At 38.5% G+C, this 19,885-nt stretch overlaps 1 protein-coding gene across 2 annotated transcripts in view; it reads left to right on the top strand.

Moving 5' to 3' along the window:
- The window catches only part of LRRN1 (leucine rich repeat neuronal 1), a 35,856-nt gene extending 20,116 nt beyond the window's left edge, over positions 1–15,740 (top strand). For both annotated transcript variants that reach the window (XM_074344437.1, XM_010962393.3), the window contains exon 2: positions 12,482–15,740. In XM_074344437.1, coding sequence (XP_074200538.1) covers positions 12,761–14,911 — 2,151 coding nt within the window. In that variant the 5' untranslated portion in view covers positions 12,482–12,760 and the 3' untranslated portion in view covers positions 14,912–15,740. The remainder of the gene's footprint in view (positions 1–12,481) is intronic.
- Positions 15,741–19,885: the final 4,145 nt, after the last annotated feature.

Here is a 19,885-nt window from a genome sequence, read left to right as displayed (position 1 = left end):
TTTGCAAGCTTCAAATTGTCATACTTGGGGATCCGAAAAGCACATTTTAATTGATTCAGTCAGTTATTTAATTTATCTACTGAGTGCCTACTATGTAGATGCCAGGCCAGTATCATTGTGAACAAGACAGAAACAGGGTCTCTACCCCGTGAAACTCACTTTCGTCCTGGCAGATTGAAATATTGGCAAGGACCCTCCTACCCAGACAAGCTGAGACAGTAGAGGAGCCAGATTTGGGCCCTGGACTCAGATGCCTGGATTCACACAGAACCTGCACCACTTTGCTGGCTTCAAGATCTTGGCCAGCTTGTTTCATTTTTCTGAGTCGCCATTTCATCATCCATAAAAATAGAAAAATTAATGGTTCCCACACCATAGGCTTGTGAGCATTAAATAAAATAATTTATGTAAAGTGCTTACAGCAGTGCGTGTTGCACTGGAAGAGCTCACTGCTATGAGTAAGTACTGACTGCTCAGCCAAAGCGACCCCACAACAAGCATCAGATGTAAAAATGGGAAGCGTCTATTCAAGGCTAGAAAATATTTCATTATTTGGAAAAGATGCTTCCTATCTTTCTTGGGCTAACAATCTAACTCACTTTGCTTATTCTTTACATCTTTGCACTCAGAGTAACTAAGATCAATATATAGATGTGTTGCTAAATGCCCATCCTTTGCTTTATTCTTTTGTTTGTTTGTTTGGTGAAGGATTGAACTCATTTGGGACACTTATTTCCAAGACAATGAGAAAAGGAAATGGTTTGGTTGTCATTCAGTCTCTCTGAGTGTAGAGAGGTATATGCACTTTTTAATATAGTGCTTGCAAAGGAGAATTCTTCAAAGAGATTTACCATTAAACAGCAAAACCAAAATCCTAAGTAACTAGCATGCAAAGATTTAATTAGCATTATCTCATTAAAATAAATGTGTGACCTTTTTTTAATTCCAAAAATGACATTGCTTTTGAAGATACAATCTTGTAAATAAGCTGGGAAAGAGGGAGAATTGAACTTTGAAGGCAGTCATGTGATAATTGGGGAGTTTGCAGGTTGAGCCTTTTCTGAGTCCTGCCCATTGTTTAGTCTGAGGGGAAAGGAACCTGCTTATACACCTGTAGTTCATAATAAAATAAAATAAAGTAAAAATTGTGGGACCGACCAAATTCTCCTGTAAGATTCAATGCAAACCAAACTGTAAAACTACTCCTGTGCCTTTGCTCTAAAGCCTTTCTAGTATTCTAGAAATCTGTTCTGTCCTTAACTGAGGGATAGATGTCTCACTGGTACCCAAGCTCTTTGTCAAAGAGATGAACCATCCCTAGTTGCTCACTGTGATCTATCGAGCTCCAGCCATTTGGGAAGAATCTGTATTGCCTTTAGGAGTTATAAATGCTATACTCTAGATACTTCATCGACAGTCCCATTCAAAGTCAGGGGTTCTTTGGGATGATCATGTGACATGTGGGAGGTAGTGTTTAAGGCATGGGCTTTGGAGCTAGGCTGTCTCAGTTTCAATTCTGCTCCATCACTTTCTAGTTGTATGTCCTGAGCAAGTTACTTAATATCTCTATGCATTGGTTTCTTTAGTTGGAAAAGGGACAATCATAGTTCCTATCTCCCAAGGATGTTGTGAGGGAAAAATAAGCACCAAATAAGGGCTGAGTTTAAGAGAGAGAGAGAGAGAGACAAGAAAAGAAAAAGAAAGCTATCCCAGATAATTCTCAAAAATGTATTAATTTCCTTGTTGGAAGAATAGATATTAACTTAGGTTTTCAGCACATGACTCTAATTTCCTAAGTTGAGAACTCCAAAGGAAATGTATGATTATTGAGATTCTACTATGTACCAGGCACTGCTCAAGACATGTTCTTTATTTAATCCTCACAACACCCACAACCCTATCCCCTTCCAACAGATGAGGAAACCAAGGCCCAGAGAGTTGGACTAATTTGCCCAAGGCAACGTAGGTAGTGCCAGTATACGGCCCTAGCTCTGTCTGCCTCTTTAGATCATTTCTTTAAAAAAAAAAAAAAAAAAAAAAGTGAAACACACTTTCTCATAAAAAGCCAGAATCAAGCATTTTGCTTTTAGTCATAAGGAGTGCTGCTTACGTGGGTGCCGTTAAGAGTAGAAACCCAGAAAAGAGGTGTTAAATGCCTAAAATCCTGGAGCTGACAGAGCCCTAAACATCATCTAGGTTTGGCCCAATTTCAGCACTTGCAGGCAAGAAAGATGGCCAACGTGATCAGAGCTGGAGGCAAAACCAGAGCTAAGAACTCGGGTCTCCTAACTGTCAGTCCAGTGCTCCGATCTCTGTACCCTCTGATTTTTGAGCTACCTCCAGTTCAGAATTAGATAGAATTGGGGCATGAACCTTACGTCCTTTACCCAGTCTTGTCTGAGATCTTGGACAAGTGCCTTGACTTCTCCAAGAAAAACAGGGATGATCACACTTTATACCAGATACATATGTCACTCACTATAGTGGTTAGTACGTAGGAAGCCTTTTATTGAAATAAATCTATTTATAAAGTTAACTATATTCACATCATTATTGTACTGTTCACAAGGCCTCTCCTATCTTGAATGCCCACTTCCAACTCCTACTCATTTTTCAAATCCACTTTAACACTTCTTACATTTGAATATATCTATGCCCTTACAGAGCTGGCAACACACAATCCATCATCAAATTAAAAGAAGTTTAATATATGCATTTTACAAATTAAACTTGTGATTTGGCCGTGCCTATGTAGAACAGATCAACCATTATAATAAATTCACTGCCATGTTTAAAAAAAATCAATGAACATTGGTAAGCTGACCTGACTTAATTTTTTGGAATAAGTTGGCCATCAGCATGATTGATTGAGCTGTCCACCCTACCCACCTACCTACCTAAGCAAAGGTCAAGATGGAGGTTACTAAACATGCCACTGCACTCTTCCCAAATTGAATGATGTTTTCCTATGCTTCTAATAAATGGTAACTGATTAATGGAGTGCTAGAGGCCAACATTCTTCAAAGGGTCTTGGACCCTACCCATTCAGACCCTGCCAGAATATGAATTTCAACTAACCTTAGACTAAGTGAAGCGGTGCAGAGTTCTGTAAAGGATCCTGTATTTGGAGAATAGAAATGCAGTCAAGCTTGGCCTCCAAATACGTGACCTTACCTCTCTGAGGTATTCTCCGTGAAATGAGAGGTTGTTTTAGATGTGCCAGGTGATCTCCAGGGCCTTTAGCCAGCTTTCACAGTTTGTGTTTCTCTCATTTCACAGGGAGGCTAGCCTGCTTGCTTTAGATCAGTTGAAGCCAAATCAGAATCTGAAGTAGATGTCATTCCCCTGCGCTCTTCCACAAGCACCTTCCCCACCATGCCAAGCCACCTACTTAGATCTGGATTCATGCCATCTGGCTCTGTCTGGGCTTTTGGCTTTCACTTTTCTTTTGCTTTTTTAAAACTTCTTTTGTAATTCTTCAGTCCGTGTAGTCCCAGCCTGTCCTGTTTACTGTGCCTGGCCAACCCTCCTCCAAGGGCTAATGTGCTGGCCGTGCCCAGTTTCCCCTCAAGAGCTGCATGAATTGTGGCCTCAGCTTATAGCTTCAGCTTGGAGACCAGCTGCACCTTTGAGCTTCGCCCAGAGGTGCTGGCTGATACTGCACCTGTAGTGTGACGGATTCACCCCGGCCCAAAAGAGGAAGGAAAAGGAGGGGAAATCAAAAGATCACTTGTGTCCAACCTCAGCTTTACACACTAGTGCATTTGTACCGCCCAAGCAAACCAGAGAATTGTTGAGTCCTTATTAATTAAGAATAACAAATACACAAGAACAAAATAAAACGAGGGAAAGGACAATCAATTTTTTTCTCTGGGAACCAGAAAAACCAAAACAGAATTTTCAAGTGGTCAGGTCAGGAAATGCTGAATTAGGGATCAAGGCACTTGGTTATTATTTTGTTCCTCTGTCAATTAACTGCGTCATCTTGGATCACCTAGGGGTCTCTGAGGTTCTGCCATGCTTTAAAAGTAGGTCTTCCCAAAAGAGAGGAGTGTAAAGTGAATTTTGGTAAATGTAATGCTTTTTTAAAAAGCGGTAAAAAAGTTTTCTTCAGAACAAAGATTCACACCATAATACACTGAATTTCTAATCATATATTTTCACATGCGGAGTATTTGCCAATAATATTTGAAAATTAATATCTGCTTATCAAATACTCCCATTAGCTAAGCATTATTGGTTATAACTGTTTTTATATTTCAATAATTCAGAGATTACAAACTGGCCACATGCCCTTAAAGGCCTCAGAAAGCAGACGAGTTTTTTTCCCTTTGTACAGTTATAAACATCCATGGATGACTTATGGAGGGCACACACTCTCCAGCTTTTTACATGACCGCTACTTCCTTCTGTGCACCACTCAACTGACTTTATGTTCCTAGCCCCTGAAGAAACTGCAGTTTGAGATCTTGGCATAATCAAACTACATGCCTCCATAACAATTTAATAACCAAAAAAGGGAAAGAAAAGAAAGAAGGGAGGGAAAGGGGATAGGGAGGTCAGAGGAAGAAGGGAGGGCAGGAGGAAAATGGTGGGAAGTGTGGTTTTCATGACACTGGAGAAGGGGCTGGTAAGATGACTTCCTGAGGTTCATTTTGACCTAGGAAGCTCTGACTATCTTTCCTCTCAACCCACTTACTGTAAGATAAAAAAAATAGGACACAAAGTCACTGGACTTGCTCAAGGTCACCTAGAAAGTTTGTGGTAAAGCCAAATTTAAGGATCCTTTCCCGGGTGTCCTCATTCTGTTGCTCGGCCCACTCACACACCATGCTGCACTGCTTGCTGATGAATAATGTGGGCTCTCAGGAACAGTTCCTTATGCAAAAGAGCCTCAGCAAGCTCCATTATGTCCTTGCAAGGGGATGCACCTTATTGCTTCCTTAATGCATTATGGAGACTATTATAACTCTTCCTCCCGCACGCACCCTCCATCTGCGATCACTAACACACACTACAGGGTGCTTTGCTTTGGATAATGTGTGAACAAGGAACATAATTTTGGAAAATGGTTGGAGAAAGAAATCTAAAAGTCAGAAAGGGTCAGGGGCCAAAAGAAAGTCTAAGAAACTAATGTCTTTTAAAATAGTCCATGCAGATTCAGCGTTCAGAATGCATTTGCAAGACCTTCTTTCCTTCCCAGGGGAAATAAAATACACCTTCCATAAGGAGTTTGTGGTAATCTCTCTCTCTGGGTCTACCTCCACTGGTCATCTACATCATTAGAAACCTCTGGCCAGATCCTTTTCAGAACTTGTAGTTGTTAATACCACAAGAGGCACCCACTGCTGATTTCCACTACTCATTCCTTGCTTTCATCCTCAAGGCCCATAAAGAGACCCAGAGTCAAACATCAAGCCTGTAAATAATAATGGCTAACCTCTCTTGAGCACTTGCTATGCCAAGCCCTCTGCCAAAAGCTACACATTTAACATCTCATCCTAATCCTCTCGCCACCCTTGGAAAAGTAGGTTCTATGATATTTATTCTCTAAAAGAAAGGAATCAGACATTGAAAGCTTCAATAACTTGCCCAAGGTCACAGAGCTAAATCTGAAACCAGGTCTGTTTCTCCAGAAGCCACACTCCCAACTCTGTGCTAAGCTTCTGTTTGAGAAAGCTTAATATCCTTATGTGTCTAACAATCAGCCACTTACACCTGCAGCAGAAGTCAAGGCAGCCTCAGACACAGGGGGAATCCCCCTGGGAGGTCAGTCCATAGCGTGGAGTTTCGCTCTACATTGCCAGAAGGAAGGAACAAAAATCCCGTTTCTCCATTATTGAAGCCATCCCCAAAAGAAAATAAATAAATCTGGATCCTGCATGAGCCCTGGATCTATTTGGGAACCCACAGAGCTAAAAGAATGATGTTTCTGAACATTCCGTACATGGTGTGAATTTGGCCACCACAGAAACTTTGCGTAAAAGTACATGTCCTATGAAGGCATTTTCTTTCTTCATATTTTAGGGGATCAAGATTTTAGTTCTTCATTGTTAAGATTAACAATGTCTATGAGATGATGTTAATTTCCAGGGTGGGTGTTTGTGTTTCATAATTTGCTTGCCTACATTGGGCTGTAATTTAGCCCTAGTACAATATTTGGTCTCTGGATTTCTAACAATATTAATTCCACTAACATTGGTGAAAAATACAATGGAAATGGTAAACAAGAATACCTTCAAAATAATTAGAAATAATTAGAAAAAACCCCTTTTTTTTCTAAATATGTGTCATACCCAAAAGTCTTAAAAGAGATTTGCTTATTCATTACTTCCCAAAAGCCCTGCAGGCTGAGAATGAGATTTAATGGCAAACTTGATGAGGTTCCAGAGATTCAAATAAAGATTTGAGGGCTCACTCTGTGTTGGACTTTTTCCCAGATTCTGGGGTGAGTACTTTCACATAGATTATTTTATTTAGATTTCATAATTTTCATATATGAAGTATGTGTAATTGGCCTTAATGTTAGCTATGGAAACTGAGACACAGAGAATGTATGTAGTTCATACAAGGTAACACTTCTCATAAGTGAAATCAGATGTAAATACAGATCACTTGATTCCCTCAGGACAGAATCTTTTCTGTGAGTTAAGAGCTATCTGGGTTTAATATAACTAGAATTCACATAACCATCATGTTCACTGTGCTTGGTTATTTCTTTCACCCAACTCCATAAGGACCTAATGCAGAAGGATCCTAGCTCAAAGTCCTACCAACTATTGTGATTTTATTAAACTAACATCCCGTCTGACGTTCCGTGGAAGAGATGGGGGAGAGTGCCAGTTTCACTGGTGATGACCACACAGTCCATTTCCTTCGAATTTTATATTCAGAGCAGAGTGTTCTAAACATGCATTATTGGAAAAAGAAGCATCAAATGTAATTATATAATTGATTGTGGGCCTCTTTGAGAGGCACCCCTTGCCAATTTTGGGCCTTTAAAGTCATGGTTTGTTACTTAAGAGATCGTTCCTTTAAACTGCCAGACTAACTTGTGGAAGATATTTTCTTCTCAAATTTGACCGACTTAGTCCAGTCAGCCCTAGAACAAAGCAATTTTACTTTAAAAAAAAAATTATGACATTCATTTTTTATTTGTTGTAGAATTTAATATCATTAATTTGTACATGGGTGATAAAAGTTGGCCTGTGTTATAATTAATTTATTTTATTATAATAAAAAGCTGTAACATTAGATTTACCATCTTCCACTTTTAAGTGCACAACTCAGTAGTGTTAAATATATTCACACTGTTGTACAATAGACCTTTCAAACTTTTTCATCTTGCAAAACTCATACTCCACCCATTGAGCAGTAATCCTCTCTTTTCCCTCCCTACGGTCCTTAGCGACCACCTCTTTGCTTTATGTTTCTATGATTTTGACTATTTTAAATACTTTGTATGAGTGGAATCATACAATATTTGTCTTTTTGTGTCTGGCTTGCTAAGGTCTAGTGTAATGTCCTCAGTGTTTATTCATACTATAAATATGACAGGATTTTCTTCTTTTTTAAGGCTGCATATTATCCCACTTCATGTATATGCCATCTTTTCTTTTTCCATTCATCTGTCAATGGACATGTGCGTTACTTCCACCTCTTGCCATTGTGAATGATACTGCAATTTACTGGTGTACACATATCTCTTTGAGATCCTGGTTTAAATTCTTTGGGATACATACACAGAAGAGGGATTACTGGATCATATGGTAATTCTGTTTCTAGTTTTTTGAGGAACTCTTTTTCCATTCCAACCAGTAGTGCACAAGAGTTTTAATTTCTCCACATTCTTACCAAAAGTTTGTTATTTTCTGTTCTTTTGACAGTGGCTATCCTCTTGGGGCCCAACTTCATTCTTTGGCATGTGGGTATCCAACACCATTTGTTGAAGAGACTATCCTTTCCCCATTGTGTAGTCTGGGCACTCTTGTCAAAGATCATCTGATCATATATGGAAGAGTTTATTTCTGGGTTCTCTGTTTCATTGGTCTATATGTCCATTTTTGGTTCTTCTTGTTTTTAGAATGTTTTGAAATCAGGAAGTGTGAGGCCTCCATCTGTGTTCTTCATTTTCAAGATTGTTTTGGTTACTCAGGGTTCCTTGAGATTCCATATGAATTTTAAGACTTCTTTTTCTATTTCTGCAAATACTGCCATTTAATAGGGATTGCACCAAATTTGCAGAACACCTTGGGTAGACAGACATTTGAACAATATTAACTTTTCCAATCCATGAACATGGAATGTTTTTCCATTTATTTGTATCTTTTATTTCTTTTAGCAATGTTTTGTAGTTTTCAGTGTACAAGTCTTTACCTTCTTAGTTGAGTTTAATCCTAAGTTTTTGTGGGTTTTTTTGATGCTATTGTAAGTGGGATGCTTTCCTTAATTTCCTTTTTTAATGAGTCTTGGTTAGTGTATACAAACCCAACTGATTTTGTGTACTGCAACTTTGCTTAAATTGTTTATTAGTTTTAACAATTTGGGCTCTCTTTGTATGGCATCTTTAGGGCTTTCTAAAGAACATATTATCTGCAAACAGGGATAGTTTTACATCTTCCTTTCCAGTTTGGATGCCTTTTATTTCTTTCCCTTGTCTAATTGCTCTGGCTAGGACTTCTAGTACTAAATTAAATAGGAGTAGGCATCCTTGCATTGTTCCTGCTTTTAGAGGAAAAGCTTACACTCTTTCACCATTGAGTCTGATTTTAGGTATGGGCTTTTCACATAGGGTTTTTATTATGTTGAGGTTTTTTCTGTTTCTTTCTTTCTTTCTTTTTTTTAAGTATAGTCAGTTTACAATGTTGTATTAATTTCTGGTGTAGAGGTCTTTTTCTTTTGTTCCTTGTGGGTTGATTGTTTTTATCATGAAAGCATGCTGAATTTTGTCACATGCTTTTTCTGCATCAACTGAGATAATCATGTGGGTTTTGTCATTCATTCCGTTAATATGGGGTTTTATACTGATTGATTTTCATATATTGAATCATCTTTGCATTCTAGGTTTAAGTCCAACTTAGTCATGGTATATAATTCTTTTAATGTGCTGTTGAATTCAGTTTGCTTGTATTTTGTTCAGGATTTTTGCATCAGTATTCATCAGATATTGGTCTTTAGTTTCCTTCTCTTGTTGGAATGATGGATTTACTTTTAAACACTGTTCATGATTAGCTCCTGAGACATGACCTAGGTTTTAAATATATAAAAATGGTATACAGAGTCTGTGAAGCTTTGTTCTATGTATAATTTCATGTTCAAAAATTAGGCTGGGAAAATATGCTAAAGAGAATTCACAGTGGTATACAAATAGAAGCATCTTAAGCACCTTCTTTTGTGTTAAGGAAGGTTCACTCTCTGCTCCCAAAGGAGCCAAATGCAAATGTGGGAAAGGAAAATGTCTTCCCTCTGTGTTTGGTATGATAGCTGACATTCTGAGCTTGTGCATTGTATTTGTTTGTTTAAAGAGGTATGTGTATATGTCAAAGAAGATTTTGAGTATTTCAGTATAATAATCTCAAATCATTTAATTTAAACTAAAATGGAGGCATTATTCCATAAATTTGAATATTACTAATATTCAAAGTATAGCCACATAAAAGATATCTTCCAGGGTAACAGATTGTTTTGGGAGTCTAACACAATTTTAATACATCCTTTGCTTCCTGCTATGTTTCCTTCAATCCAATCAAAACAATAATTAGTTGAAATTCCATCTCAGAGTTATGAAAGGTAGATTTATTTTCTTGGTTTTCTATTTTGAATTAAAATCAAACAATAACCTGTGGCAAAAAATTTTCTTCACTGAACATTTATTGTGACTGCTGCCTCTTTTTAGGATTGCTTTAAATGGAAATAATAGAGTGGAATACATTTGTGGAGTTAATAATATTTGAAAAATGTTGTTCTAGAGGTCTGTTTGTATTTTATGGGCTTTCTTGATAAAAGTCAGAATCAGGTAGTGTTAAATATTGAAAAGTTTTGCGTGTCCATGTCCATGATGTCTGGTAAAGTAACCAGATTGGGGGAAGGAGAATGGCACTGTTTTCTTCCTGTGGAGCATCCAGCAAGCATCCAGCATATGCAACACATTCACTTCCTTCTCTCACTTCTGACTTGGCCAGGTCAGGACTGGATGGTGTCTAAAATTTCTTACTAGAGCAGTAACTTGGTTTGTGTATTTTGTAAAACAAACCAAAAAATGTAGAACTTTTCATTCTTTCTATGAAAATATAACAAATTCAGAATTTTAGGACTGGCTCTTCTATTATATTTATTGGTCCATCACAAGGATAACTGTGTTTTGCAAAGTACAAAGGTAATAATAGAAGCTAAAATGAATTGAGAGCTTATGTGTTGAACACTAGGCTTCAATCACATTATATGCTCTATTTTATTGAATCATTACAATAATCTTATAGAGATTACTTTACAGAAGATGAAGAAAACACTAGTCATGAAGTTCCTTCAGTACTCAAAGCTGAAGTGCATTATAACAAGACAAATGTAAGGAAATATCTACTTTTAATATCTTAGCAAGTGACTAGGCTAGGCTTGGGAAAGCAAGACAGACACTGAATCTATAATAGCTTTTTACACTCAATTGGAATCCAGAAAACTAGTGTCATTAACTACTAATACTATCTTCATAAGCAGGTAAGCAATAGATATTTGACCTCAGAAAACCTTATCAAAATCAATAGATGATGGCTAAATAAAATCAAGTATTTCCAGCTTTTCTACTTCTACTTATCCTCTAATAAACACTATTTAGCTAAAATCAAATAGATGAGAGATATAATAAGGTGATAATAAATATAATTAACCTTTATAAGCATTTAATATCTGCCAGGCACTACACTAAGAGCTTTACAGAGATTCCCTTTTCTCTCAATAATCCTATGACAGAGATACTTTTACAACCAATCCTACATTAGGTTGAAGCTGAGGCTTTAGGAGGTTAAATAACATATCCATGGTTTATAGGTATTAAGTGGCCATGACATTCCCATGAGATTGATGAAATCACACATGTGAGATATATATATGTGTATATTTGTGTTTTTAATGAAGGCCAGTAGTGTGGTGGAATAGATCCTTTTACAATTTTATTGACCAGATCAGATGTGGCTGTTAGAATACAAGAAAAACTGATACTTTACTTTTGTTATTGTGTTAAATTAATTTTTTACATAAGAATAATTGAGCTAGATCATCTGTGAATATGTCTACAGAATGTAGCATGTGGAAAAGAAAGAATTCCTGAAAACAAATTCCTGAAAACAAATTTTAATTAAAGTATAAATAACTAAAAGTGAACTTTGAGTTTTTAATAAGCTGGCTTTCACATTTTGCTTTTATGAGGAATGACCTTTTGATTTTGGGGAACCATAAATATATGTGGTTTCTAAAGCCACCACTTTTTTTTAATTGAAGTATAGTCAATTTGCCATGTTGTGTTAGTTTCTGGTATACAGTATAGTTATTCAGGTACACATATACATATATATTCCTTTTCATATTTTTTCATTATAGGTTTATTACAAGATATTGCATATAGTTCCCTGTGCTATACAGTAGGATCTCATTGTTTATCTATCTTATATAGTAGTTAGTATGTGCAAATCCTGAACTCCCAATTTATCCCTCCCCATCCCACCTGGGAAACCATAAATTTGTTTTCTATGCCTGTGAGTTTGTTTCTGTTTTGCAAATAAGTTCATTTGTGTCATTTTTTAAGATTCCAAATATAAATGACATCATATGGTATTTGTCTTTCTACTTCTGGCTTACTTCATTTAAAAAACAAAATATACTCAATATATGATCCATCAACCTCACTCTGAGCATAAATCCAGAGGGAACCTTAATTCAAAAAGATAGATGCACCCCAATGTTCATAGCAGCACTATTTACAATAACCAAGACATGGAAGCAACCTAAATGTCCATCGGCAGATGAATGGATAAAGATGTAGTGTATATATACAATGGAATACTACTCAGACATAAAAAAGAATGAAATAACGCCCTTTGCAGCAACGTGGATGGACCTAGAGATTATCATACTAAATGAAGTAAGCTAGAAAGTGAAAGACAGATACCTTTGTTTTTAAAGAAATGACATCTATGTGCTTTTCTGAGTGTTTCTGTTAAACTTGGGTGCATGTGTATTTAATGATTTTACCCAGTAATACAAGTAGTCCCAATTCAATTGTAAAAGTGAAGGAACTCTAAAATTACTTTAGTGTAGTAAGTGTAATAATATATTAAAAGTATTCTACAATTTAAAAGCTTGTTTAGTTAATTTGAACATTCTGTTATTAGATTTCTAAGTGATTATGCCTTTTTAGTAGACAAAAGAAAAGCTATAACGTAGAAAGCGTATGGAATAAACGTAACATCTGTCCTAATCTAATTTTCAGGCACATCTCCAGACTTTGATTTGGCTGAAGTAACTTATGCCACAGAGCTGTGCGCATGCCTGGAATTGAGAGACACGGTTAGAAGGCTCCAAATTGCTTCCTGCCTTTTGAAAACTCCAGAAAACTGTCCCTTCAGACTCTGGAATTCTACACATCTCAGCAGAGACTTTGCTTGAATGTTTACTTTTTCTGCGTGCTGTCTTTCATACCACTGTATAGTGTTCACCTTTTGTTAAAACTTAACAAGTGTGAGGGGTTGAGCTTGCTCAGCAAGCCAGCATGGCTAGAATGAGCTTTGTTTTAGCAGCTTGCCAGTTGGTGCTGGGCTTGCTAATGACTTCATTAACTGGGTCTTCCCTACAAAACAGTGAGTGTCCACAACTTTGCGTATGTGAAATCAGGCCCTGGTTTACCCCACAATCAACTTATAGAGAAGCCACCACCGTTGATTGCAACGATCTCCGCTTAACAAGGATTCCCAGTAACCTCTCGAGTGACACACAAGTTCTTCTCCTACAGAGCAACAACATTGCAAAGACTGTGGATGAACTTCAGCAGCTTTTCAACTTGACTGAGCTAGATTTCTCCCAAAACAACTTTACAAATATTAAGGAGGTAGGTCTGGCAAACCTGACCCAGCTCACCACTCTGCATTTGGAGGAAAATCAGATTACAGAAATGAATGATTATTGTCTGCAAGACCTAAGCAACCTTCAAGAACTCTACATCAACCATAACCAGATTAGCACTATTTCTGCTAATGCTTTTTCAGGCTTAAAAAATCTTCTAAGGCTTCACCTGAACTCCAACAAATTGAAAATTATTGATAGCCGCTGGTTTGATTCAACACCCAACCTGGAAATTCTCATGATTGGGGAAAATCCTGTGATTGGAATTCTGGATATGAACTTCAAACCCCTCTCAAATTTGAGAAGCTTAGTTTTGGCTGGAATGTATCTCACTGATATTCCTGGAAATGCCCTGGTGGGCTTGGACAGCCTCGAGAGCCTGTCTTTTTATGATAACAAACTAGTCAAAGTCCCTCAACTTGCCCTGCAAAAAGTTCCAAATTTGAAATTCTTAGACCTCAACAAAAACCCCATACACAAAATCCAGGAAGGGGACTTCAAGAATATGCTCCGGTTAAAAGAACTGGGAATCAACAATATGGGGGAACTCGTCTCTGTGGACCGCTACGCCCTGGATAACTTGCCTGAACTCACAAAGTTAGAAGCCACCAATAACCCCAAATTATCTTACATCCACCGCTTGGCTTTTCGAAGTGTCCCCGCCCTGGAAAGCTTGATGCTGAACAACAATGCCTTGAATGCCGTTTACCAAAAGACAGTAGAATCCCTTCCCAATCTGCGTGAGATCAGCATCCACAGCAATCCCCTAAGGTGTGACTGTGTCATTCACTGGATTAACTCCAACAAGACAAACATCCGCTTCATGGAGCCCTTATCCATGTTCTGTGCCATGCCGCCCGAATTCAGAGGGCAGCAGGTGAAGGAAGTTTTAATCCAGGATTCAAGTGAACAGTGCCTCCCAATGATATCTCACGACACCTTCCCAAATCATTTAAACATGGATATTGGCGCAGCAGTTTTCCTAGACTGTCGGGCCATGGCCGAGCCAGAACCTGAAATTTACTGGGTCACTCCCCTTGGAAATAAGATAACTGTGGAAACCCTTTCAGATAAATACAAGCTAAGCAGCGAAGGCACCTTGGAAATAGCTAACATACAAATTGAAGACTCAGGCAGATACACCTGTGTTGCCCAGAATGTTGAAGGGGCAGACACTCGAGTGGTGACAATTAAGGTTAACGGAACCCTTCTGGATGGTGCTCAAGTGCTGAAAATATACGTCAAGCAGACAGAATCTCATTCCATTTTAGTGTCCTGGAAAGTTAATTCCAATGTCATGACATCAAATTTAAGATGGTCATCTGCCACCATGAAGATTGACAACCCCCACATAACATACACCGCCAGGGTCCCAGTAGACGTTCACGAATACAACCTGACACATCTTCAGCCTTCCACAGATTATGAAGTGTGTCTCACAGTGTCTAATATTCATCAGCAGACTCAAAGGTCATGTGTTAATGTCACAACCAAAAACGCCGCCTTCGCACTGGACATTTCTGATCAAGAAACCAGCACAGCCCTTGCTGCAGTGATGGGGTCCATGTTTGCCGTCATCAGCCTTGCGTCCATTGCTGTGTACATTGCCAAAAGATTTAAGAGAAAAAACTACCACCATTCATTAAAAAAGTATATGCAAAAAACCTCTTCAATCCCACTAAATGAGCTGTACCCACCACTCATTAACCTCTGGGAAGGTGACAGCGAGAAAGACAAAGATGGTTCTGCAGACACCAAGCCAAACCAAGTTGACACATCCAGAAGCTATTACATGTGGTAACTCAGTGGATATTTTGCTTCTGGTAGTAAGGAGCACAAAGACGTTTTTGCTTTATTCTGCAAAAGTAACAAGTTGAAGACTTTTGTATTTTTGACTTTGCTAGTTTGTGGCAGAGTGGAGAGGACGGGTGGATATTTCAGATTTTTTTAGTATAGCGTATCGCAAGGGTTTGACACAGCTGGCAGCATCTCCAGGCTTCCAGTTTGTGTTTGGTTTTTATTCTTATCATTATTATGATTATGATTATTATTATATTATTATTATTATTTTTAGTTGTTGTGCTAAACTCAATAATGCTGTTCTAACTACAATGCTCAATAAAATGATTAATGACAGGTTGGGGTTCCCCTGTGCTTTTACCAGTAGCATGACCCCTTCTTCTGAAGCCATCAGCAGACAGTACCATGTCCTCCAAAAAGCTAACACAATTGTGAAGCAGCATTGAACCTTTTGTAGCAATCTGGTCTACAGACTTTTAACTCAAGAAGCTAAGGTTAGACTTGTTACCTTTGTTGAATGATGTTAGTTGACTGTACTGTAATGTTGTATCAACGGAAGTGAATGTTTGCTTTTGAATAATGACTTTTCTTTTTTTTTTTCTTTTTTTGTAATAGTTAAAAGGCTTAGAACAAGCTAACAGGCAATAGAAATATGTATATCAGATTTTTTAATGTAACAAACTACATGTTAATTGTTACCTTATTCTTTTTATCTTTAGTAGACACTTTTAAAAGAAAAGACAATAATTTTGTTGTGTTTAACTCACCAACATGTGGTGTATAATGAAGACAGAATTATAATAAATTAGTTTTGTTCTGATTTTTTAGAACATTTGCAATAACGTATCATTTATAGTTCTTGCTAGTTGCAGTGGTGATATTTTTCACATCCCTAAAAACAACCACCAAAATAAATCAGCTACAGCATGTTGCTTTTTAAAACTGGGCCCTAAAAAGTTTTAGATTTTTTTTTCTAAAGGAAGAAATAAATATTTTAATGAAGCTATTTTAATGAACAGGATTTCTATATTTTAAATATTACTGACCAGACCTAATGGAAGGGAAAGTTCCTATGAAGGATAAAGGTATATGACTGTATCCCACAATGAAAGGGACAGATATGTCAGATTTGTCACATTCCTTTTCTATAAGGGTTTGTTAAAATTTGATTTTTTTTAAGTAGTATCCACATTCCCCATGAAAGTCTAAAACACACAGCTATGTAGTGTCCAAAATGTATTCCATGTGATTCCTCCTTTAACAGCTGTCTTTATGCCTAGACCCATATTAGTCCACGTATCAGTGGGGAGAGATCCGTTGAGGAAAGTAAATGATGAATAGGAAACAGAACAACTTATCTACAGTTGGCATTTTTCATCCGAATAATATGTAGAAGCAGAATTAAGTGTTTCTCGGGGAATGTGTGTGGTGTGAAATTTTGAAACAGAAGGAGCAGATTTAGGTAGGAGGCTAGTTCCACAAAGTGGGGTGGGGGTGGGGGGTTACTGTACAGGTAGAGGGGAAGAGACCCATTTGAAAATGCAGATTGATAAAGCACAGAAAAGGGAGGAAGAAAGCACAGGTGAGGAAGGCTGAAGGGTTTCTGTCTGTAAAATTCCTTGTTTCATGAATCACTTAGAAAAAAGTCATCACCTTCCTTCCCATTTCCAAGGTGGAGAAAATTTGAAGTGCTGAAGCAAGTGAGCTGCACAGAAACACAACGAGCACCTGAGCTAGAAGCGTCTCTTCCCACAGCCTTCATTTGTTGGCAGGAAGACCTAGATCCAGGGAAGATCTGTACCTTGCCCTGGTCAGACTCTCTTGCTCACTGAGAACTCTGCCCTCCTTCCATTGCTCTGGGTCCCGCAGCCTTCTAGATTCCCAGGCAGAGCTCATCTTTTTCATCTTTCCTTAACCTCTGGTGCCTTTGCTTCAAAAACGCACTGTATCCTCAAGCTCCCACTTACTCAGGACAAATTTTAGCACAAGGGCTAACCAAAGGGTCAGGAAGGCTTCTACATTGTTGGCACTGCCAAGTACATGTGGGAAGTGCTGAGAATGAGAGATGCTTTGGATGCAACTTGGGGCGGGGGGCGGGGTTCCTACTGGGGGGACTCTTGTCTTCAGTTGTCTATGGAGAGAGAACTATCCAGCAAACGCTCCTGTTAATTCTGCAGCGAAAGGGGAATGACACTAAAGCATTCAGCCCAGAGGCAGGGGGAGGCATCATTTATCCCATAAAGCACTGACTTGAACCTGGCATATAATCAGCACTCATATTAGTGGAATAAATGAAAGAAAACAAACGTTTTTCTATTCCGGACATATAGCAAGCACCAAGGAATCCAAGTGTTGTCAACTACCTTTTGTCAGGCCAGTTTGGGGGGAAAAAATCCCTTTTAACTTTTATTCCTCCAATAAAATATTTGAGTTTATTCTTCCTTGTCTGTGCCACTTGGTATGGTTTTCAGTTGATAGAATGCAAAATGGCATGGTATTTTCTTCCTAGCCAGGTATTTCCTCATTTGTACTTAATTTAATTTGATAAGTTAGACAGCCAGTGAAATTAGACATCGAACTAGGTCCTGATTGACAATGGAGGTTCTATCACCTTTACCAATGAAGTGACTGTTATAGGTCACTTTCTAATTTCATATTTTCCCTTTTGCTCCCTGCCGCCCTCAGGGCATATAGTGTGTCTCTAACCTGATTTTACAAGGTTATTTTTGGAGCAGTTTCTTAAAACAGGCATTCCCAAATTTGCCCACTCAGTTAATGATAAATTGAACTGATGTCGTGAATATAAAAACAAATCCCATGTTTATCATTTTTTTCTAATTTGGCTGCGTGACTGACAAAGAAGAATCACCTCCATTCTTTCACAAACAATCCCAAAGTCCATTATTTTCTCTCAAGTAGTTCTCTGTTTTTTCATTCATTCATTTGTAAGGACACCACAATCATTCCTTTACTTGGTGTTTGCTTTCTACCTCTGTATGCATCTCTGAGGGCATTTTCTTTTCTTCATGACTGCTTTTACCGATAGGAAAAATCATTTCACATCCCTAACACTTTGCTGGGAAAAGCACACTTCCAGCCTTTCTACTCACTGAAAAGGGGAATTTCACTGCTTCTGATGCATTTTAACAGCAACTGAAAATGCTTTCTTCACCTCAATTCTTTCACTCTCATCCTGTTGCAAATAGAGGTGTTTTTTGGTTATTATTCATAAGGGATTAGCTGGAAGAGAAATGTTTCTTAAAAGATGAGTTAGAGAATCACTGTCCAGAGCTCTGGAATGATTTTGGCCTAGAACCCCTGCAGGACTTGATCTCATCTAGTGTGGGCAGGACTCCTCTGCTCTCCCTCTTCCCCTACTTGCAGTGGTACCAGCTCCTTCTCTCTGTTCCTCCAAGTCAGGAACTTAGGGTATAGGGTTAAGAATAAGGAGATGGTGAGAAACTCATCACTTTTGTACCCGCTGGTTCAGCATTGCCTAGCACAGGTTAACAGAACTAAATGGGTTTCTTGTATTGTAGAATTCCTCAGACTTGACGGTACTAATAAAAAGTACAGAGCATATCCCACAGCCATTTGACCGTGGTGTGTTTCAGGCTACTATTCTGTACTACAGATCCTGAGAAACTGAGGATTTAACTTAATCTCCAAAGCCATCCTGATAAATTGAGTATTATTCTTCCCAATTTATAGATGAGACAACCAAGGCCCCAGGAGTAATCATTTGCCTGACCCCGTACAGTTCTGTAAGTGGGTGACCACGATGGGACCCTTTATTTCCAGGTTCCTCTCCACCCATCCAGCACCATTCTAAAGTGGAGATGGGGCTTCTGTCAAAGGGTAGAGTTTGGAGGTCACAGGGCACATGGGGAAGGCAGAGTAAATACAGGAGAACTCATGGGAGATGACACTGAGCTTTCTGTCAACGCTTTTCTCTCTTCCCCCTTAAAAGCTTTTGTGCACTGGGAATCTGGGAGATACCCATCAAAGCTATGTTCACATCAGGCTAAATTTTAATTCTAACTTTCAATTCTCCGTATACTCTCCTCTGCTGAGAAAATTTTAAACTTTAAAGATTTAGTGGAGGAGATTCCAAGTTCATTCTTTCCTAGCAGTAACCATGGAAGGCTTATGTAAAATGAGTGACAGGCTCAATGTGCAGCTCCAAAGCTTAAAGGGGGAAAATGTGAAATTCATACAACTGGGCAGTTGCAAGGGTGTATCCGACACAGTTGGAAACAAATGGCTTTTGTACAATCACCAAGTTTGTGGAGTTGGTGTGATATTTATATTCAGGAATCTCCCTGTTCCCCTGAGAAAAGTCCATCTGGAGCAGAAGACACTGAAATGATGTCTATTTTTTTTTTTTTTTTAATAAATGTGATAGCCCTCCTGACATTCTCCATTTTGTCAGTTTTATACTACTCAGTATGAAGCAAAACCAGCTTCACGAACTTCATGAAAGAAGCTCTGAGTGCAAAGTGGGCCAGACCATGCTGCCTTCTTCCCATCTTGGCCTCCCTCCCTCCCTCTCCCACGAGATTAAACTGACAAAGTGAATTTCAGCCTGAGCCCTGACAGAATGGTCATGAATTCCCAATAGGGGGGCTTTCCTGAACTAAGTTGTATTTTAATGCATCAGCCTGCACCTTAGCGTGTCTCACTGGTATAAACAACATAGGGTGGTCCTGGAAGCAAGAAAAACAAATTTACAGTGGTGATTTATGAAGGAATAAGGAGGGAGAAATGTTTTCTGTGTATATAGCTCTCTGCTAGGAGCTTCACATAGATGAGTTACATTTAATCCTTTTAATCCCAACCCCCCCAGCCCCGCCCCAGGAGGTGGGTGTGGGGCAGGTACCATTGTTTTATTAGAGAGGAGGAAAATGAATACTTAGCCTCAGAGATGCAAGCAACTTTCCTAACATCACATAGCTGGTAAGAGGCAGAACTTAAA

The sequence above is a fragment of the Camelus bactrianus genome, chromosome 17 (genome assembly GCF_048773025.1).
Source record: "Camelus bactrianus isolate YW-2024 breed Bactrian camel chromosome 17, ASM4877302v1, whole genome shotgun sequence".
Lineage (NCBI taxonomy): Eukaryota > Metazoa > Chordata > Mammalia > Artiodactyla > Camelidae > Camelus > Camelus bactrianus.
Note: the sequence above shows the minus strand (reverse complement) of the source record. Positions and strands in the feature narration are given on the sequence as shown.